Below are 22,870 nucleotides of genomic sequence, written 5' to 3'. Positions count from 1 at the left end.
AGTCTGATTTGGAGAGAGTGCTATATAAAAGTATATAGTTCATAGAGGAGTACATAAGGCAGGGAGGTTGCTACATATGGTAGGTAATACATCAGGAAGTATATATTTAAGAGGAGTATATAAGGGAGTATTTACAGTGTACGAAGAGGTACTCCTTAATACCTACCTGTATATTGTAAATGAGTATTATATTAAAATTTTCCTGCTTATGAGAATAAGAAAAACTGAAACTTTAAGAAACCTTAATAAATAAAATACTTCTTTCTAGTAGTAGAATTCATTTGGACATCTTCAGTTCAAAGTTTTCAAGGACAATTCTTTAATTATTACTCACGAAGTCCCAAATTGTCCGTATTTGTTCCCGAGTTTACTTGTAAATTATTTATCTTTTGTCAAGAGCTCTCTGCTTGATTCTTTCCAAGTTTAATTAAATAGGCTTAATTTTAGCATTGTCTAGAGTAAATTCTACAGCAATTTATTTCATAGTATATTATTGGTTTAGGTACTTATGAGTCACTAGTTGTTATCACAGTTTCACCCACGTTCCGGAAAAACTGATACTTGCCATCGACATCGGGGCTTTGAACAGTAGTCCAGAATACCAATTTTCAGATTTGAATATCGTGTTGTACATTTAAAAGACAATATCCAAGGTCAAATCAATATCTAATACCTGCACAGTTGCTTCTTCAAACTATAAATAATCAAGTAGGCAGAAAAACTTTTTTTGTGGAATTGCAAAACTCCTTAGCAACATTCTGTCACTCTCTGACAGAGGAATAAAGGCTCAAATGTCAACAATCAATCAAAATCTGTCAAAATCCTTAATATAACATGTTTTAGAAAGTGGAAAATTAACAAGTTTATAATTCATAATGATGAAAACTGTGACAAAACCCCGTCAAATCAAAATGAAGTATATGGACAGATTACCAACAGTTATAAGCTGTTGTTTCTGTTGCTTTTTGAGAGCTGGCACTGTGATGATAGCTGTGTTTTCATTTGTAAGTATAGTGCCTTTCTTCTCATAAATCTTTGATTATACTAGCATGTCGTTTCACCTTCGCTTCTTTAGAATCTATCTTGAACACCCGAATAGAAGACAGCCTGCCTTGATAAATGAGCTTTCAAGCACTGTAATATTTCACCTCGGACCAACAAACATGCAACTAATTAAATTATTAAATGTATCTTTAGTTAACTACAGACAAGCCACGTCCGATAACAAGCACTATTTTATGTCCGTTAATTTGTAGTTTCTTACGTGTGCAATAAAGCATGTCTTATTTATCAATCCTACTATATTAATATGTATTACAAAGCTGAAGACTTTATTTCGCACTAATCATAGGAGCTACCAGACCATTCTTTATTTATTTATTTATTTTTTATTTATTTATTTATTTACACAACCTTACATCTACCCTTACAGGACTTGCCTAATGCGGCAGATGGGTTCTTATTAACTTATTCTAAACTAAACTAAAAAACACATACATAACAAATCAATACAATACAAACACATACATCATAAATCAACATATACAAACTTAACTCGATTCGTAGCTTACCACCCTATAAGCGACTACAGTGAAGTCATTCAGCGAGCACGTAAATAAATCCAGCCGGTTGGCTATGGCATTAAGCGTGCGAACGGCGCGCGTCAGCGGCGCTCGCTGCAGCAGGTTGGTGCGCGCGCGCGGCACCTCCAGCAGTGGCGGCCTTCGCCGTCGCCCCACGTATTCATCCGGTACACACAACCGAATTTCACCCAAGATATCAGGATTACATATTTTACCACGTAACACCTTAAATAGATATGAGGCCAGTGCCACTTCTCGCCTCGTCTCCAGTTTACAATATCCTACCATGCCTAACACAAAAAGTGTCGGGTATAGTAACGGATAACCTGGGTACACCCGATAAAGCTTTAAGTAGAGAAATCTTGCGAACTTATTTTGGATTCTCTCTAACATGAATTTGTACTTAGCCTCACTAGGTCCCCAAACGGCTGCACAGTATTCTAAGTGACTTCTAACCAGAGCATCATAAAGAACTTGTAAAGCCTTCATGTTGTTGAAATCATGCGCTTGTCGTAAAATAAAACCTAAATTTCTATATGCCCTGCTACATATGGTCACTACATGCTTCCTAAAATTTAAATCAGTTGAAAAACAAACTCCCAAGTCTCTAACTTCCTCGACTCTTTTTAACGGCTCCCCCTCCATTTCATACCGATGATGTCGTGGGTTTCGGGCACGAGTGAATGACATCACTGAACACTTGGAGACTCTCAAGTAACTGGCAAAGAACTTAAGGGTATGTAGTGTACAACCCTTACCAGCTAACTTCAAGAGCAGAACATCGTTGTCGACTGTGTCGAAAGCCTTCCGAAAGTCGAAATAGGCAACGTCCACCTGTAGTCCTGCATCTACCGCCGGAACTAAATTAGACATAAGATGCAGAAGATTACCTGATGTTCCACGACCTGGCCTGAAACCGTGTTGAGCGTCTGTTAGGTGAGCCTTTAGTTGTTCGTACAAGGTGTTATGTATCGCAGCCTCGAATACTTTTGCTGGCGAAGATAGGACAGCAACAGGTCTGTAGTCACTAGCCTCCGTTCCACCACCACCTTTAGGTACGGGTACCACCCGAGTAAGTTTCCACGGTTCTGGGAATGTTGCCGTTTCAATGCATTTATTAAATATATGTATGTACCAGTGGCTCACACAAAATGAATCGGCAATCTCTCAAAACGAACGGGGGTATGCCATCTGGTCCCACCGAGCACTTCGGCGGCAGACGAGCGAGCGCCCGACGCACCGCGCCCCCCTCTAGCAGGCCGAGGTGCGCGCACGCTGCGCTCGGCGCCGCCGCAGCACTCGCCGTCTCTGCATCTAACGCGGCGGCCTCTGAGCTATACACAGAATGAAAATAACGCGCAAATTCATTGGCGCACTCTTAGTCTGAAAGTGCCGTACCGTTTTTGACAATTCTGTAATTATTAGAATTACCTCTTTTTGATCTAAAATAACTCCAAAACGCTTTAGGGTCGGTCGCTAAATGGTCTTGTACGCGGTCCCGGTAACGATCATGAGCCACCATGGTATCTGATTTAACCTTTGCCCGACATAAAGAAAACGCTTGGTAGTCGCTAGCAGATTTATGCAGAGCATATTTCAATTTAATATTACTAATAATATCTGGAGTGTACCATACTGGATACGTATATCTAAATTTTTTGCATTTTTTCTTTTTGATGGGTACGCAATCTTAAAAAACGTCATTAATTTTACTGTAAAAAAACTCTAAAGCTATGTTAGGGTCGTTCAGAACATATAAATCACTCCAGTCAATATTACCTAACAAGTTGTACATCTGCATAAAATTTGCTTTGTTAAAGTTCCACTGCTTAAAAATCTGATTGTGTTCGTCGTCATATAGTGGCGGTGAGGCGGGGGGCAACCGCGACGACGACGGCTCGCTAGACACCTGCACCGATATGTCGAGCGGCGGATGGTACTCGTCCACGGGCTGCAAGCCCTCGTCCCCCGCGCGCACCGACACGCCCGCGCGCCCGCTCAACACCAAATCCAACTGTCTACCACTACAATTTGGTACCGAGTTATACTGAATGACCTCACTGAAAGCCACGAAATAATCAAAATAATTACGAATATTTACATTACATGAAAACAAATTAAAATCACCTACTATTATAACGTTATTTTTATATTTAACACATATTTTTTCAAGTAAGTTAAATAACAACATATATTCATTCTCATCAGTTTTTGGTGGTATGTACACAACACTACAAACAAATAAGAACCTATTTTGTCTATAAACCGAAACACACAAAATTTCAAACATGTGTTTGTTTACATCTACGTCATCGAGTGTCGATACTCGCTTGAACTCAAAGCGCGGTGTGGCCACTAAAAGTACGCCGCCCTGCTTCCGTCCATCCGCCCGATCGCATCTAATGATCGGATACCCTGGCAGCGTGATTTCTGCGTCCAGAATCGACTCGTTGCAGCCGGTTTCCGTTACAGCAAATATATCTGAACCCGAGGACTCCAGAAGAGACAGAAACTTTGAGGTTTTCGTCCTCAATCCCCTCACATTTTGATATAAAATGCTGATGTCATTATTGGCTTTGTGGTTCTGATAACTTCGTCGAGCGGCGAAACCAAATCCATTCGCTATATTCAACGTTTAGCGGCCACATGTCAGGATTACAGATTTTTTCAAAGCTCCCTTCATTTACTCCGACTCTGAAAGAAGCATTCTGTAATATTCTGTCAATGTTACCACTTGTTATTATACCACTTGTATCTAGGAAGGACTACTTTTTATCCGAGTGTACGAAGAAGTCCCCATGGGTTTGAGTGCAACCGTTGGCAGACGCTAGTCTGATGATAAATGATAGAACAGTTGGCTGTGTGCCATCCGCTTCAAAGAACTCCAAGTGTAGAAACCTGTTTTTAAGAGATTTCTTCCAGTATCACCACTTTGAAGTCTTCACTTTGTCTTGGAAATACATTGTAGTTTCCAAGGCTTTTTATTGGGTCATCTTATTTGCCGTTTTCTTTTAACGCGGTTTTGTTGTCATTTACAACTTTTATTTTATGAATGCTATGACATGATATGATGCTGATGATCATGATATTGAGAAGGCAACTTACTAGGGCAACTTTCAAAGCTTTTTTTTATTTTCAAAGCTGTTAGAGGTATAGCAGGTATAGAAAGAGCATTCACCGTATTGGTCCATACAAACGTATTTAAAATTCTTCTTCAAAGTCTCAACCCAGTCTTCTTCCACAGATAATAGGCGTCCTATTCGCTCCAAACGTGAGCCACACGCACGGCTTCTGGGACCTGAACCCTGTGCTGTCGAACTACGGCATCATGACGGAAATGTCAGCTCAGATGACGATAGGAATCGCTTCCATAATGCTCTGTATTGTCAGCGTGTTGCTGCTCGTTGGGGCTTGCTGTGTAAGTAAAATTGCAGAATACACACCTATATTAAACTAGTAACTTTTACTCTTACCCGGACAAAAAAATAGCCTATGTCGTTTTCGGGCTCTAGAATATCTTTGTACCATTAAAATCTGGTTGGAAGTTTTAGTATCAGAAGCACGACAGTCCGAAGTATAAAGTCACTTTTGCATTTTTTATTTTAGTAATGATTGCAAAGCTAATTCTGCTGGAAATCGGGGGGACATCAGGTTGCTCGGATAACTGGGTTGAGGAGGTCAGACAGGCAGTCGCTGTTTGTAAAACACTGGTACTCAGCTGCACCCAATCAGACTGGAAGCCGACCCCAATATAGTTGGGAAAAGGCAGATGATGTATAGGAAATGACTATTGTGGGAAAGTTATATGGAACTTTTACAATCTCTATTTATACAGTTTACTCAATTTAATTATTGATTCCAGAACATTCCAGTGCTAATAGAGATCTACCAGTGGGGCGCGATAATGTACAGCTCGACGGTGGTGCTAATGTTCTTCGTGCTGGCCGTGTTCTGTTTCTTCGTGCACACAAACTGCTACGTGGCGGGCGCCGTGCTAGTATTTTTGATTGTGTGCGATGTTTTGTGTGAGTACAGTTTTATTTGGTCTGCGGGATTGTTCGAAACAGTCATCGTGGTTCTGGTACGTGAAGGGCTCCAGAAGGAATATGGTGCGTTTTAGTCAGACTTCCTGCCAAAAAAAAGTTCTCTCCAAACCCTTCTCACAATACCTTATTTCGTAGACCACATGTGTCTTTCGTAGACCATATGTGACTATCGTAAGCCTCGTGTGCCTGTCGTTGGTAAGCCACATGTCTATCGTACGCCACATGTATCTTTCGTAGACCACATGTGTCTTTCGTAGGCCACATGTATCTTTTGTAGGCGTTCAACAATTGCAGTTGACTGCAAGAATTCATAACGTACCTTTAGGCTCCGTGGGTCTGTCGAAGCAGCGTGTGATTGTTGTAGCCTACGTGCGTCTGTCGTAGACCTCATGTATCTTTATGGACGTGGATTACATGGACTTTGATAAATTAGTCAGAACTTTTTTGTCCCAGAACTTTTATTACCATTTATTAAAGTGATATATTTTCTTTTCCAGTGACGGCGTACTTTATAATCGTGACGAACAGTTTGAGGATGTCGCTACAGTTTCTGTCAAGTAGTGATATTGTGATCTGAACATTTTGTTTTGACTCCAAATTGGTGCTGAGTGTTCAAAGTTATTGTGGTGCCTACAAGTTTTCTGTGGCTGAAGTGGTTTTGTTAATAAAGTTATTTGAAATATTTTTTGGGCGTTTTTATTTTTTCTGATATTTTATAGAGTAGTAAGAAAAACTACCCACTGACTGGAACCTTGGTAGGTATCGTATCTCCATACAACATTGTTTCATCAAAATTGGTTGAGTTTTTTGACGGTGAGTGTAATTTTATTAAACAAATATAAAAACACAAACAGAAGGTAAACAGTTTTTAGTTTAGTTTTGTTAAATAATAAATACTCATCATAAGATTTTTTTGAAAAAGTGTTCTATCTTTCACCATTATAAAAACTTTTTCAAAAGTTTTCATGTTGGCATTAGATACTGAGTTATCTCTGTGGAAACAAATCGTCTTTGGTTCAATGTCATGGTCATGTCATGGCGACTTCACCCAACTGAAGCGAACAATTTCCATCAAATTCACGTAAATAACAACATGTCAAATAACTAATGTAAATAATATATAATTTTGTTACCAATGTCTTGAATAACATCGTCGCCATGTGTGAGATATTCCCAGAAGTGGAGACATGCTGCGCGGTAGTTTCCATAAGAGTTGGAATGCTATTAATATCAATTTTAGCAATAGTAAGTACTCCTAAGTTTTCTAATTTAAGGGTGCGTCTACACGGTGCACGTAGCTGGCGCATGTTGAGGCACCGGGTTATATGCATTTAAAAACGTGCGGGTCCAGCGACTCGCGCATGTACCAAAGCAAAATACCACTGACCTCTCAAAATACCCACCCGCGTGCTCTTGTCACTTGTCACTTGAGCATGTTAACTTGCTCCAGTTACGTGCACAAGAAAAAATACAAAAAATAAATTGGTGAAAATGTAACTTTTAGTTTGTGTTTTGGCAAAAAATGATTATTTACACGTTGTTGCTATTTTTTCGGTTAATTTATAATTATTTGTTAAACATCGTTTATATGACAAGGCAAAGGCATTAACTAGTGTCGAAGTTAACATTATGTTGCATAATGTTCACGTAAGTTATTTACTCACTTGTGTTCAAGTTGAAAAGACGTGTTGTTTTTTTATCATATTGACGTGTGTGCCTATCATAATTATATAGAGGTATGTTGAACAAAACCTACTGTGTTGTGTAAAAGAAATATGTAATTTATCTTAGTAAAAATATTATTCTCTTGAAAATCTCCATGTAAATCCTAAATTCCATATTAAATCGTCCTAAGAAGAACTAAATTAAATAAATAATAAAACCAGTACGAATTACAGGTTTTCCTTTTTACTTTTGTAATGCATGCGGTTATGCCCAAACTATAGCGCCCAAAGGTTCTGCCGCGGTGTCAATCAAGCAGTCAAAAATGGCGGGAGCTTTGACGAGACCGCGGGCAAAACTACAAATTTGTAACGAGATTGTACAACATGTCATACCTCTACAATTTCGCGATAAGCTACAGAATATATTCCTTCGTATAAATATTTTCAAAAATATTCCAGCATTTTAAATGTTTCTTTTAGTAGCTAAACCTTGTTGTGTAATTTTGTATTTATTATAGGCAAGTTTGAAATTCTTACTTTGTTACTTTTTTAACTATAAATGCGTAAAAAGTACCTCTGTCTGTCTGCCTATATGTCGGGCGTTGACGCCAAAAAAACCGAACCAAGGTAAATGAGTACGCAGATAATCTAGCGTCTAGATCCTAAGAAAAGAGATTTACTATTTACACGCGGTAGGAAGTGACGGGAAGTTGATTTAAATAAACACCAATAAATAATATTGCTAAGACTTCCCTCCTACATCCACGGTTACTGAAATATTCGCCCACAATAACTTGATCTGCCTACGCTCATTGCAAACAACCGTTATACCAAGTTATATCAATGAAACCAACATTGAATTAAATCATACATTTCAGACAAAAGCGTGGGAGTCTGACATCTGCTACGCTTTGTTCTGACATTTGATTGAATATTTATTGAAACAGAAGATGCGGTCGAATGGATTTTAATTCGATTATGTTATTACTAGCTTCCGTCAGCGGGCTTACTCGCGTCGCTAGGGTATTATTTCGCGCACCCGGATAAGTTTGCTTGAACGCGCTAATCTCAGGAACTATAGGACCGGTTTAAAATTTCATTGTTAGATAGCCCATTCCGTGCATGTCATTTCGTGAAGTCAGATAGGCAGTCGCTCCTTGTAAAACACTGGTACCCAGCCGGGAGCCCAGTCTGGGAGCCGACCTCAACATAGTTGGGAAAAAGCTCGGGAGATGATGTTAGACAGCCCATTTGTTGAGGTAGATTTAGGCTACTTTTTTAACTGGGTGCGCGGCGCAGTTCGCTTGTTTAGGTGGTACTCGAAACTATTTTTAACTAACCTCAAAAAAGGATGTTCATAATTTGATTTGTATGTGTGTAAACAGAATATAGACATAGTTAAATTATTAAAGTCGAATATTTCTTTTATTCTGGGTGTTTTATTGAATTTGGGATTTTTCGTCAGGCAATAATATTATAATTGTTTGTTACAGTCCACGGGAACGATAACTCTCAGTATCATGGAACAGAGGACAAATATAAATCTTGAAAGTGTAATGCATATGTACAGCAATGTCTCTAACATAACCAGTGAGTTTACAGCTTTATAATGGCGTCCACGGTCGATTTCAGCCACGGCGGCTGTTCTCATATAAGGAGATCAGCCAGCTGCGCAGGACATATTATAGTGCACGGGCATTTGCGCAGACACAGGTGCACTAACTATTCCTTCACTCTCATAGCCCGATTTGACGGCAATCGACACGACCGGAGAGAGATCAGGCGCAGGACCGATATTAACGTGCTCTCCGATGCACGGGTGAATCAATCACCAACTTCCAGGCTACGGGCTGCTTTGTGAAAGTTTTTTAAACCAATAAAACGATTTCGGCCCGACCTGGGAATCGAACCCGAGACCTCAGTCATAGCAGTTGCGGTTGCAACCATTAGAGCACCGAGGCAGGTAAAAATTATAGAAATTTTATTTTCTTTGTTTTTCTTTCAGGCCCGGAGCAGGCTCTTTCAGAGCTAAGCAACCTGATCACCACTAGCGTTTCAGCAATGTCCGTCATCTTCATAACGGCTGGCGTGTTCCTGCTGTTCTCAACATTAGCGGTTATCCTTATATCCTCACTAATATTATCCATTTATTTATTCATCATCATCATCTTCCTGCCCTGTTCCCAAGTCATTTGGGGTCGGCGCAACATGTCTTTTTCTTCCATTCCTCTCTGTCAGATGTCATACTTAAATCCATTCCTTTCTGTTTCATGTCCTTTTTCAGGCAATCAATTCATCTTTTCCTCGGTTTACCTCTGCCTCTCCCGCAATTTTTCCTACGCCTGTATCGGGTTAAAAAGTATAGCCTGTGTTACTTGCAGATAATGTAGCTTTCTAATGGTGAAAGAATATTTAAAATCGGTCTCGTAATTTTTGATTTTATCCATTACAAACAAAGTTTTCCTCTTTTTAATATTAGTATAGATACAACATATCGTCGTTTTTTATACATAAAAAAAAACATTTAAAAATATAAAAAAATATTTGCCATTGATATACTGGTCTGTATGTTTTTTTTTTAATTAATTACATTTTATATTCCAGGACCAAGAAGGTTTCGCTCAAATATTCGTGTGGCTAACAGTCCTGAACATTTTGATCGGACTTATAATGGTTTTTGCAATATCTTTCGAGTGTGTCTTACAAACAAAATGTTTGCTCGGCAATATGGATTGGCTTTCGGCTGCCACTTCGCTCGTTGTAATGGTATTTTATTTGATAAGTAAGTATTTTTAATTATTAAATCGACCTTCAATCATCATCATCTTCCGAGCCTTTTCCCAACTATGTTGGGGTCGGCTATTAGTCTAACTTGATGCGGCTGAGTGCCAGTGATTTACAAGGAGCGACTGCTATCTGACCTACTCAACTCAGTTACCCGGGCATCCCAATACCCCTTGGTTAGCCTGGTGTCAGACTTACTGGCTTCTGACTACTCGTAACGAGGCAAGCATTTTCAATGACAGCATAAATCAACCATGATTATTAATTGGTTATTAATAGCTTCCGCCAGCGGTTTCACCCATTTCCTGAGGAAACCACTTCCCGCATCCATCCACATCCCGTTTGGTGTGAAGAAGTTACAAACAGACGCACACACTCACTAAGTTCATCCTTGTAATGTTAGAGTGCTAAATATAAAAAGGTTTTAAGGTCAGCAGACCAGTCAGGTATACGGGTATACCCTAGTGTATATTTATTTATTTATTTATTTAATAAGTACAGTGACAGACTACAGGTTAAGACAATCAAGAAAAAACAATAGTTAGCATACAGTACATAAATCTGAAGTCCAATTATTCCTGTACATAACATTAAAGTATTAATATGCTTCGTTAGAGACAGTAAAGTTGAAGTACTTAATATTAAGAAGCTAATACATGACTAAAACAATTAATTACAATTTATCTAAGCAATTTCTAAATTCGTTGAAACTGTTCAAGAACAAGTCTACCTTAGCGGTTAGCTTTACCTACTGTAAATTAAGACAGACCCGGTTCTTCTAAGTTCAACCGCCTACAATTTCTCCCAAGCGATAAGCTGTCGTGCTTGTGCTCATTTTGAAGGTAAAAAAAAACAATTGAAAGTGGAGCTCGTGGCTAAGTAACAGCCCCTCGAGTCAATTGATCATAAGGTTAAGCAATTCTGAGATATGCTTTAAAACATAATCTGTTACGGTTACTGCCTTTTTATCGTCCCACTGCTAGACACAGGCCCCCTCTCACACAGAGAAGAATTGAGCATTAATCACTGAAAACATAGGCATAACATAGAAAAAAATACGTCACATTACTATTATTATAAACATTTACAATTTAATTGTGATGATAAAATCAATATTGCTAAAAAATGTTTTGTAAAAAAGTATGACTTTCCATACACAGTCGAATAAAATAAAAAACATAATAAAGTCAACACATTCCTCACTGCCTCGCGCTCGTAAACTAACTCGCAGTTAAAAGCCGGACTAAACCGCGGTTAGTCTAGAACTTTCCTATTAGGTTATCCAATGGGACAACTGTTTTAGTTTTTAGACTAATCCCTCGCTCGTGTTCTAGTTGAATAGGATTTATAAACTCTGGTGATGAGTAAATAAGGTTTAGATACATTTTCTGGGTTTTCTTTATTACATTCTACAAAATTAACCACGTTTTTACCCGACTGCCAAAGAAGGAGGGTAATGTTTTTGAAAAACATACCATAATTTTTGACCCGTTTATAAACCCAAGATATTTTGAAGTCAAAAGGTGAGACCGTATGAAATAGGTAGTTTGCTTAAGATCGAGATAATAATGATACTAATATTTATTGCAAGGGTATTGTGCCTGTGTGTGTCTGTATGGTCGGCTTTCAGGCCAAAACTTCTCAACCAATCTCAATGAAATTCTTTACACAGATTATCTAGAGCCTATTTTGTATCTAGCTTGTTTATAATAAAATGTATATTTTCTTTTGTTTCAGTGTGGTATTACTTTTGTTGCGTGGCAAACAGTTACGTACTCAATGGATACACTTAACGAAAATACTCAAAAATTGACCTCCACCCAATATAAGACAATACTGTTACTCCGACAATGAGTTATTTCAAAAATATTTTACTTCGACATAATTCAAACGTGTTTTTTTTTTTGATAACTTATTAGATTTTTTTAAGGATAATGTATTTAATAATGTCTCACATAAAGATACCGCCTAGGTGTTCAATTTAACGAAAGCGGTTTAGGCATGCTTGTGTGTGTAAATATACGTGCACATTGTCTTTGTGTGACTCGGTGACTCGACCAATACTGAGCGCTTCCGAGCTTCCGCTTACAAAGACAACGTGCTTGGACATTGACACACACAAGTATGCCTTTTCCGCTTTTGTGAAATAAAACATCTGTACGACTAAATATTTTTTCGAGTATTTTATTAGCTGAGTTGCGTCGAAGTAAACAATTGTTTTTCAATTTTTTTCGAAGTAATTGTAATAATAACAGTCTTGTCTCATATTGGGGTGATTGAGGTCAATTTTTGAGTTTAAGAAGAGTATCTCACACATATCAAGATTTTTGGTAATTAAAATTGATTTTTATTTTTTGAGTCACTAAATCATGTCAGAATGTCTAAATACCTCATTAAAGGTACGACATATTGATTTAAGTAACTTTTTTCTGTCAAAATATACATTTATATTGACTATGTTTTGGAGTTTTATTTTCTTTGCCCCTTTCATTTATTGATCCTAAGTTGGTTTTTGCAAGCGTTTATGTATAACTGCAGTACAACGTACTTATTTGAAATATATTCTATCAATGAATCAAAAAGTAGTTCATCCCTTCCGTTTTTTAAAAGCGGAAAAATTAGATTAAAACACTCCGTGTTTTCAATTAAAACAGATGAAAAAAGTGTATATATATCATACATATTATATCATACATTCACTTTCAAGCGTATACGAAATACCTGTGTATAATTAGCTTTTACCCTTTATATACTGAAGTAAATAACATTCTTTAATATATCTAGGTGTAGTACCAACAAACAAACATTTCAATTGTAACCTCAAACCAGTCAACACTAGTACAAGCCTAGTTAGGCGTACAAGTATATAAATCTTGTCGGCCATTACTGAGGTAGCCGGGAAACGGCCACATAGTAGCGATATGGCGTGGAAATCCGTCACTATATACAAGGGAGATATCTCACTATCTGTGTGTGTTTGTGTGTATGTAAGGCTGCGATTCCATTGGAGTGTACCGGGATGTGGGGCACTGTGACGCATAGTTTAGTTTCTACAGCAAAAAAGAACTTCGGGTGCACTCGCTGAAGCAAATAGCAACAAAGTGTGTGTCAAAATTTCTAAAATGTTTGCAAAACTGCATATTTTTTTAGTAGAAAGGGAGTTTTAAAAACAGAAAAAAAAGTAACAATTAAAAATTAGAAACAAATAATATCCATAAAACTATTGCGACATAAACATAACTGCACGAAAAGGTCAGCGCTCAGCACAAATGCTATTTTCGCTTGAAAGCATGAAACTACAATGTTGACCCTCGCGTTCTTGCAGCAACTTAGCTGAATAGCTTAGCAGTGGACTCATTTCACAATTTTTGTTCGCGAACAAATGTGCCACACACCATGTTGGTGGAATCCCGCCTTTAGATCTAATTACTGTTTCAATTAACGCGTATATCTGTACATGTGGCTAAGTTAATAAGGTCGTTAGCACAGTTTTTTGGGTGCTAGTTTTTGTTTGCTCTATGTTACTTACCTTTTTAATGGGGACAGGATAAAATAGCAACCATTATTTCAGTTTCGTGTGGTAAACAGATAGTTTTTTCGACTAGTAGGATAGTATTTATGAAGGCTTCGAAAGAATTGTTATTATTATTCTTTATTGCACACCTAAAAACACATTTTGACACACAGAACAGAGAGATTATGCACAACGGCGAGCTTAAAGTATCAACTGCTATACAAAATAAAATGTCTCCAATCTATTCTACCACGGATTTTCAGTAGTTCAGTAGTCGCTCAGAGACTAATATTGAGTATCGGAGACGCATAGCCTAGTGTACTAACAGCCTTTCTTTCTGAACGAAAAGTACTTACAGGACCCTCGTTAAAAGTTGTTACATTTTTATAAAAGTTTATATGTTTCAAGATATGTTTTATACGGTTAAATACAAGTCGTTGAAAGTAATAAAAGTTACTTAAAGGTTTGCAAATAACTAATTTAATGATTGCCTACCTCAGAATATAGTGTACAATAGTACAATATAATTCACCGTCTACTGTTATTTTTCATTGTAATAATAGTAACGTTTTCACAAAAGGTTTTAGCTAATTAAGTGTACAATTGCAATGTAAGTAAAACACTCTGTCTAAAGTACGGGACAATAGGTGAGAGCATTGTTTGTGAGTGCACTCATTTGTCCAAGCGGGTGCTTTATACAAATGTAGTAAGTACTGTTGATGTGGTCTTGCTTGATTAAAAACTTACTTAAGTTTTAATGGAGTTAGAGAAAAGTGGGTGTATAATAATCACAGTAGTAACCTTGAGATAGGTACATACAAAGATACTCTTAGTCTATGTATTTTTTTCCTTCAATAAAAATGTTGAGTTTTTTGAGCTCCTCAATATTTTTGAATTCTTGTAAATATTTTTTATAGGGGCTGGGTTTTTTTAAAAGTCAGATAGGAAAAGGTGTTAACAGGTATTGACAGGTTTCTGGAGAACAAAGAAGGCTTTTCCAGATCTGTCGTTATCATTATCTATCTATCCTTTTTCCAATTATGTTGGGGTCAGCTTCCAGTAACATGGATGCAGCTGAGAACCAGTGTTTAAGATGGAGCTTCTAAATCAGCTGTACCTATAGTTTGGAAATAAGTAAAGCAAAGAATACGATTGCAATCACGAATCCATTTCTCTATCAGGACAGAAAAAAACATAATCATAAAAGTGACATAATGACCGATTAAAGTAACATTATTCTTTTATTATTTACGAAGCCAATACCTATCTGATTCGATCGGATATGACATACGGAAGCAATATAGTTACGGTCCCCTTGGGGCTAGACATTTGGCAACAATTCGTGAAACTTTCGGCCAAAAGATAAGTTGATTTAAATGTGTCATGGTAGAGTATATATCGGATGGAAGTTTTATGAGCTTGTAGTTAAGATAGCAGTCACTTTGTGGAAAATGATAGTGAATTGAAATGTGTGCTGGCAATTTAAAATGTCCTAGAGAAAACGTAGTTTTTGAACTAAAGTAGTTTGGCATCTATTCATATCTAAATATATAAAACTCAAAGGTGACTGACTGACTGACTGACTGACATAGTGATCTATCAACGCACAGCTGAAACCACTGGACGGATCGGGCTGAAATTTGGCATGCAGGTAGATGTTATGACGTAGGCATCCGCTAAGAAAGGATTTTGATCAATTCTACCCCCAAGGGGATAAAATAGGGGATGAAAGTTTGTATGAAACTTTGTCAATTTTAAACCGATCGGACTGAGACTTTGCATGCATAAAGCTACTATGGCGTAAGCAACTCTTAAGAAAGGATTTTGATAAATTCCATCCCTAAGGGGATAAAATAGGGGATGAAAGTTTGTATACATCTTCTTAGATTTGTACACGCTAATCTTCCGAACTACTGAACGGATTTCAATGATTTTTTCTTTGTTGTATCAGTATTAAGCCTGGTCAACATATAGGCTATAATTTATCTTCGAAACTTGAAGACCTGATGCAGAACTCCAACAGACCAACAAAACTATAAGAGATACAAAATGGTGCCATGGCAAAAATTGTTTCATGTGATGAGCATTTTCAGCTGAGATAATAAATTTTAAGATCTGGAACACCTGATGTGGAACCCCAAGAGCCCAGCTTCTCTATACCATGTACAGGTATGACGTTTTAGCAAAAGTTGTTCAATTTGATAAGCACTTTCTATTGACTTATACAAATTGAAGATCTAAAACACCTGATGTGGAACTCCAGGGCCCAGCTAGACTATAGCATATAGAGGTATGACGTTTTAGAAAAAGTTGTTCAATCTGATAAGCACTCTCTGTTGACTTATAAAAATTGAACCACACCTACACCTGATGTGGAACCCAGGAGCCCAGCTAGAACCATGACGGGGTAGGTCTCACGCCTCTGGTTTGGCTTGGCCGTCCAGAGTGGAGTCGCTAGAGCAGGATTAGTAGCCCTGCTCGGAGGGTAGGTGCCTCATGGTAAGCACAGGGAGCGCGTAATCTGCGTTTAAAGTCCACCGAGGTATCCTCACCCTTCAGCTCATACTTGAGAGATTGGTTCTCTACCCACTAAACCACCACGACTTCCACTAAGTCACCACGACTTTGTCATCTATTTAATGTTTTTTTACGTAATAATACTTGTGTAATATTTTTGCCACACACAAATGCGGACTAATTAGAATCACTACTTTTATCCCTATGGTCACGTCTATTGCGGTTCAGTTCTCAGCGTTTTGTTTAATCTGCTGTGCTTTTGCTGTTAAAGTACAAAAATTAAGTATATAGAACGTTTCTCTTCGGTCCCTTAAAATTCAATATCAGACTATTCAGATCTTTGATTTTGCTGACCCCGTAGTCGCTGGCATAAGGGACAGGATCCGCGTACGAAGTCGCGGGCAGAAACTAGTTTATATTATAAGCTCATTGCAAGTTTCATGATTTGTTGGTTTGAAGGCACTACTCTAAGCAACAATTGGTGTAATTTGAAAAAATATTTTAGTGTTACAGCCCATTTATCGAGAAACGTTATACCTAGGTTTTTTTGTAAGGTTTTGCTAGGAAGTTTGCTTCTTAATACCAGTCATACACTTAGGAAGTAGTGAAAGGAGGGCGTTTTTGATAGTGCTGCACTTTTGTAATTTTTGTCACGAAGATATGCTCATTTGATCAGAACAGTAAACTATTTTGACTTTGTACTTGTGTCTAGCAGAAAATTCCTAAAACCTTGCTTGTTCCTTCAAACTCACTTATTGCCATACCTCAGTCAAGTAAGTAGTTTTCAGCAAATCTGTCAGTTAAGTTACGAAGACAATATATCAAGTTGCGGTTAAGTTAGGGAACTAAGTTAGTGGCCGCTTGACATCACTTGAAGTTAAAGGGTTGGCCCACTGTTCATAAGTTTTGACAAGTTGACCTTTCAAGTTAGTGGTTATGTGTTTGGTTTTGTTAATCTTAATCGTGCGGACTGTTAAATGGAGTCAGAAGTTAAGCACGGTTCAGATTTAGTAAAGTATATTTTACAGTATCATTTTCAATATCATATACCGAGATCATATCAAGTCTAACCAAGGGGTATTGGGTTGCCCGGGTAACTGGGTTGAGAAGGTCAGATATGGCAGTCGCTCCTTGTAAAGCACTGGTATTCAGCTACCCGCTTAGACTGGAAGCCGACCCCAACATAGTTGGGAAAAGGGCTCTGAGAATGATGATTTTCAATATCATGTACTTTTTGGTATTCAATATCATATACCAAGATTATACTTTTTGGTATATGATATTGTTTATAGTTGTTTAAAGTTTCAGAGGTCGCAATCACGTCTGCCGTGCCGTGGGGTCCGGGAATCGGTTCGATTTCTGGATCTAGCGGTTTCCTCAAGAACCATTGAGCCGGTTTGCATTTTTTTATTGTTATGCAACCCATACATCGAATTAAGTATAGGCAAATTTTCTCTCTAGTAGTTCCCAAGGGACACGGGTAAAACCGCTGACGTACACTAGTCAGAATAAAAATACAGTCTTCATCAACTCTTTTTACAAAAGATACGGTCTTTGATGGCTAATAAAGTTAATTAAAAGCAATGTGATGAACTAGTTTCCACTGGCCGGTACAGTCGCGCTCGGAAAGCAAAAACAAAAAGATATCAAAGAGCTGGCAACGAGTCCGACTGTACATAGATGTAAAGATGATTACGTTTTTTGATATGCATTTTTCTAGTATGAGTATTATATGCTTGGAGAATTTCCCAGTTAAGTAATATACCAATACTAGGTTTGGCATGCGTATTCCTTTGTTCTACATAATATTTTTTGGTAGTATTACTCTTACGTATCGTGATCAAGTACCTGTTTCTAAAATCTGGATAAAAAGTATTTAAGAATAGTATTTATTTAAACCAGGTTTTTGTGGAACCGTTATAACCAACAAATATTGCACTATTTTATAGGGATTAATAAGAAATATGTTTTAGTGTAGATTTATGACAAAAATATTTGTTATAAAAGACGGACATATGCGCGAACATAAAATAATACAAACACCCGAATTGATACCCTCCTCTTTTTTGGGAACTCGATTAAAAACAATTCATTAACTATCTAAAAATATCCAGAGTTATTATTTTGTTAAACAAGCTTACTAACCTCTAACATTAAGGTATTAGTATGCTGATATTTTATTCATGCGATTCAGGAAGTATTTCCAAGGTTTCCGAAAGCAATGTATTACCGAATTTTGTATGAACCCGCAGAAAAAAACTTTCCCTGCGTTGATAATCTACGTAAAATTCTGTAAGCAGTTCTGGACTTTGGAGTATGAATAAGACAAAGTAAAAGTAAAATAATGTTCAAGACCATAATAGTCCGAATCTGAAACAATTACATTCCGCTAGAGGTTGCACCCGTTTTGCTTAGGAAGTACTTTATGCACTCAGATAAAAAGTTGCCTTTTTCGATATATTGGCTATCTGACAGGGAAATCAGTTTTCCAGTAGTTCCGGATATTAGCGCGTTCATGCAAACAAACCAACTTGAGTGTTCAAAAATATCTTTCGTTTGCCAGGGCGGTAACTCGTTCGAACAATACGGCAAGTATAGGCCCTTCTCCTTTCTGTTTTGCTAGAATAATATATTTTCGCACTTTATCGAAACGTAGAACCAGCGTCTAAAATCACACCAACATGCCACCCGCGGCGGTGACTACATTTAAGCTTGTCTTTTACATACTTCAATCCCAAAATATTGAATACGATTAGCAATTTATGAAGGAAATCTTTTTTCTGTTCAGAAACGGTACAACTTCGGTATTCAAATGTATTGAAGTTTGAAATCGATGTTGCTTTGTATGTTGGGGGTTGCCAAATGGAATATTTTTTACATAAAGATAAACATAAAAAAGAGGACTTAGGGATAAAGCAGAAAAAAATCTTGGAAAGGATTTTCTGATATATTGAATGGAGTTTTTTCAAAAACAAGTAATTTACAGAGCTTTTGTTGTTGCTTTTTTTTCATATCTACCTCTAAATACTATATGTTAGATTGACAGACATGTTAGATTTTTTGATTACCTATTTTGTCAAAGTTAAGTTACGTAGAGCTACTATTGTTTTATTAAGTCTACTTATCTCTCAAACAAAACAATTATTCATAAGACAAACACTTTTAATTCCTTGGATACTCCACTTCAGCTTGCCAAGCCATTTTAGTCCTCATTATAATTGCCTTAAAGTTCAAAGTTCAAAGCAGTGTAATAGTTTCCCTGTATCTTCCCGTGCCAGCCACATAGGGATTGTTGAAAACACGAAACATGAAAAGTGCACTAAAACTTCTAAAGAATTTAGAAGTTTTGTAGAGGAGTTTAAAATCTGTTTTATTTTTTGTCGTTTAGAATTTGTGTTACAATGATAAAATGCTTGAATACCCTTTCGTATAAAGTATAAGAAGTATTTTTATATTTAGAGCTCACGCACAATAATGGCTGACAAATAATTTTGAAAACTAAGCAATCCAAATTAGTTGGTATGATAGCCTGATACCGGCTGAATATCTGATCTTTGTAATGTGTGCACTAGCATTCATATCCACACTGATTAAGAGCCCGATGAAACTGTATGCCGTACGTCGAGTTAACAAAGGCTATGTTACACAATTACAACTAGGTAGGTTTTAATAGATATGTATTTTTCTCTTGTAGACAATTGCCTACTTGCTAGTTAACTACTTACATGTGTAGTACACAAATCTATATATACCTATGTATAAAAGAAAGTCGTGTTAACACATTTTATAACTCAAGAAACGCTGAAAGCTTAGACCCGAGAGAAGGACATAGGATTTGTCACCATCTGGGACGCGGGTAAAACCGCGGGCAGAAACAAGTGACTTATAAGATGAAAAATAACTTACAATCTTCACGTAAAGATACTGAATAAAATTTCACTCCGGCTTACTGTAAGGAACACTTTAAAGAAAGTTGTTCCTTTCGGAAAAAAGGAAGGTACAAAAACGGAATATCTTTTATGACGAAAAATGTAAGAAAACGGACAACCTTCCACCTGGTGCCACTTAGCAGTTTGAATATTTAATAAGGCGACGTAATTCAGATCAATATTTTAAAGTGAGGGGAAGAAAAGTTCGGCTGAGACTAATGGCTAATTATGCCGGTCAATGATTTTTCAAATTAGTAAGTACTTTTGTTTCTTTGTATTGCGATGCAGATTTTAATTTCATAAGCCTCTTTCTTTTTTACGGGTATTTAGTAGTTTAGAACTGCATCAGCCGAAAATATTAAAAACTAGCTTTTTTCCCGCAGATTCACTGGTGTTTTGAGGGAAACTACTGCCCGTACCGAGATAAAATTTTACCTATGTTACTTGGCAACAGTGCAGCTACCCAACCAACGGCGAGGGAATTTTTCAAATCGGTTCAGTAGTATCGGAGCCTTTAGTGTACCTACAAACAAAGAACAAAAAAATATTGCTCTTTATTATATTCCAGTTTATTATTAGTAGAAGTAAAGTTCAACAACCCGCTAAACAACGAATACAAAGCGCTATCTACGAATACCTACATTTTAAAATCTTTAAACCTTTTCAAAATCGATTTCAGTCCCAATACATAAATTGTCTATGCCCAGCGGTGGGCCCGTGGGCTTAAAGCTACTTGCATCGACTCCGAAAGTCTTTGCCAATAAAATAACGTCGGAAAGTTGATTGCAATGTAATAAATTTAGGGACTTAAGTTGGTGCAGACACTGTATGGCTCCTAAATACGCTGGTTAGTCTTACTAATATTATAACGAGGATATTTTTTGTTTCTTAGCATAATTGCATGTTATGCGTTAATTTCTTTTTCAGATTTTCAAACCGAATGCGTGGTGTATGACATCAAATGTAACTCATGTATACCACCTACATATTCGTATTCTATGACTTATTAACTTCCATCCACATTGCGTAGGAATCACTGCATGCACCCACATAAATAGCCTACAGTCTTCTTCGATGTATAATGGGCTATTTAACACTGAATATTTTTTTTAATTGGACCATCTGCAAATAAACTATTCTTTGTAGTGTAGATATTGTAAACCTGTTCCTAACTAATATTATAAATGTGCTGCTATCAAGCTGACTCCCTGCTTCGAAACTGATGTCTTTTTTTCTAAGAAATCTATAATCTGTACACTAGTGGTTTTTGTGGCCCCACTGTCGGTGATTCGTTAAGCCAATAGTCAGGGTTGGAAGTAAATTGCACCTATTTGTTTGTTTTTCTAAGAAAAAGCTCATTGATTGTTAGTTTATACTGGCTGAGAAATTGAGCAGTTTTCAATTAAACTGGTAAATGTTTAAAAATCCTAATTACATATTTGTTATTCTTTGTCACAAAAACTACGTTTTTTTAAACCAATCAGAATATAAAATATACATGCTTAGGCACATAAATACGAAATACTTTAGCATAGTTTACTACATTATTTATCCGAGTATATTAAGTACTACTTTTGGAAAGCGGAAAAGACCGCGGTATATAGCAAGTTTATAATAAAAAATCGAATATGAAATTCAATTGTAAACAAACCAAAAACAAATTCAAGATAATCTAACAAACAAACAAGCATAAATAAACCATTGAACATTTGAATAAACACTTTTCAATCACACATCCCGTACTGTATGTATGTATAATCTGTAGCAATCGCTTGTAATCCGTGCGGCCCGATAATTTCTATTGAAATTGAACTGAAATCCTATTGGTTTACCTCCAAAATGTCGTGTAAACGAACAAACTGACGGATGTTTTATTTTGGATTTATTGAATAGAATGTGGAGATTTTTATTTTACTTTTTGATGTAGATGTGTATGTTTAATTTCAGGAAAGCGCGAGAGCGCTTGTGTGTGTAAATATGTATACTTATATGCACATTATGCACATTGTTTTTATGTGCTCAGGAGCGCTTAGTAGTGGTCGAATCGCTGAGATAGTTTGCATGCACATTTACACACATTAGTTACATACATCTATACTTACCTTTCCTTGAAAGATAGTTAATTAGTTAACCTAGATTCGTTTACATAGCCTAGTTACATACAAGTCGACCTAATAAATGCTCGCTAGCAAGATATCTTCCCCTTTCGTACTAGAGGCTCTTCATCATCCCAATGACCTTGAATATGCAGTACCTAAAGCTGGGTACTCACTTAAAAGTGTAGCACGTAACGTATCAGATACGGTATCAACCTGCAAGTGGGTACGGCTCGTCTACGGTCCTCACGAGCACACCGCGAGCCGCCTTTGTGTTCGCAGTGAAACCGCCACTCGGCGGGTCACTGCGTATCTGATACGTTACGTGCTACACTGCTAAGTGAGTACCCAGCTTAAGACTATGAGCTTACCATAAAATTAAACATATACGCATACATAGCTACATGGGCGCTGCACTCTGATAAAAACGTGCCACCTCGTGAAAAGTGTTGCTTACCCCAGCTGATTAATTAGTTCTATTATTAGTTCCTCCCCTTATTAATCGATAGCATGATATTAATGGCCTGGCTAATAGGATATTATGTTCTGGACTGATCATAGTGCCCATAGTTGAGTGATGACTGTCGTTTTTACATCATCATATAGCGCGACTGTTGTGTCTGGGGTCTCAGATTTAATTCAGTTGTCAGGCCGAAATAGCTCTGTGGGCTTAAGTAACTTTTACAAAGCAACTCAGAGTCTGAAAGTTGGTGATGAAAATAATTATTATTATATAT

General features: G+C 37.2%; 2 protein-coding genes across 2 annotated transcripts; both read left to right on the top strand.

The window, feature by feature from the left end:
- The first annotated feature begins 787 nt into the window (after positions 1-787).
- On the top strand, positions 788-6,271 carry LOC126056334 (uncharacterized). Its single transcript, XM_064040206.1, has 4 exons — positions 788-1,004; positions 4,828-5,001; positions 5,446-5,608; positions 6,127-6,271. The coding sequence occupies exons 1-4, from the start codon at positions 876-878 to the stop codon at positions 6,204-6,206; spliced, it is 546 nt and encodes a 181-aa protein (XP_063896276.1). The 5' UTR covers positions 788-875; the 3' UTR covers positions 6,207-6,271.
- A 387-nt stretch (positions 6,272-6,658) lies between these two features.
- Positions 6,659-10,460, top strand: LOC135118330 (uncharacterized). Its single transcript, XM_064039964.1, has 5 exons — positions 6,659-6,874; positions 8,787-8,883; positions 9,299-9,408; positions 9,898-10,075; positions 10,357-10,460. Exons 1-5 carry the CDS (start codon positions 6,788-6,790, stop codon positions 10,458-10,460), a joined length of 576 nt encoding a protein of 191 aa, XP_063896034.1. The 5' UTR covers positions 6,659-6,787.
- The last annotated feature ends 12,410 nt before the right edge of the window (positions 10,461-22,870 follow it).

Source organism: Helicoverpa armigera, chromosome 21, assembly GCF_030705265.1.
Source record: "Helicoverpa armigera isolate CAAS_96S chromosome 21, ASM3070526v1, whole genome shotgun sequence".
NCBI lineage: Eukaryota > Metazoa > Arthropoda > Insecta > Lepidoptera > Noctuidae > Helicoverpa > Helicoverpa armigera.
The sequence above is the reverse complement of the archived record's forward strand: the minus strand, read 5'-3'. Positions and strand labels throughout refer to the sequence as shown.

Coding starts and splice junctions, on each gene's coding strand:
- LOC126056334 (XM_064040206.1), top strand. CDS start 876: ATGATGAAAACTGTGACAAAACCCCGTCAAATCAAAATGAAGTATATG. Junction 1,005..4,827: donor TGATAGCTGTGTTTTCATTT/GTAAGTATAGTG, acceptor CTTCTTCCACAG/ATAATAGGCGTCCTATTCGC. Junction 5,609..6,126: donor GATTGTGTGCGATGTTTTGT/GTGAGTACAGTT, acceptor TTTCTTTTCCAG/TGACGGCGTACTTTATAATC.
- LOC135118330 (XM_064039964.1), top strand. CDS start 6,788: ATGTGTGAGATATTCCCAGAAGTGGAGACATGCTGCGCGGTAGTTTCC. Junction 6,875..8,786: donor TAATATCAATTTTAGCAATA/GTAAGTACTCCT, acceptor TGTTTGTTACAG/TCCACGGGAACGATAACTCT. Junction 9,409..9,897: donor TGCTGTTCTCAACATTAGCG/GTTATCCTTATA, acceptor TTTATATTCCAG/GACCAAGAAGGTTTCGCTCA.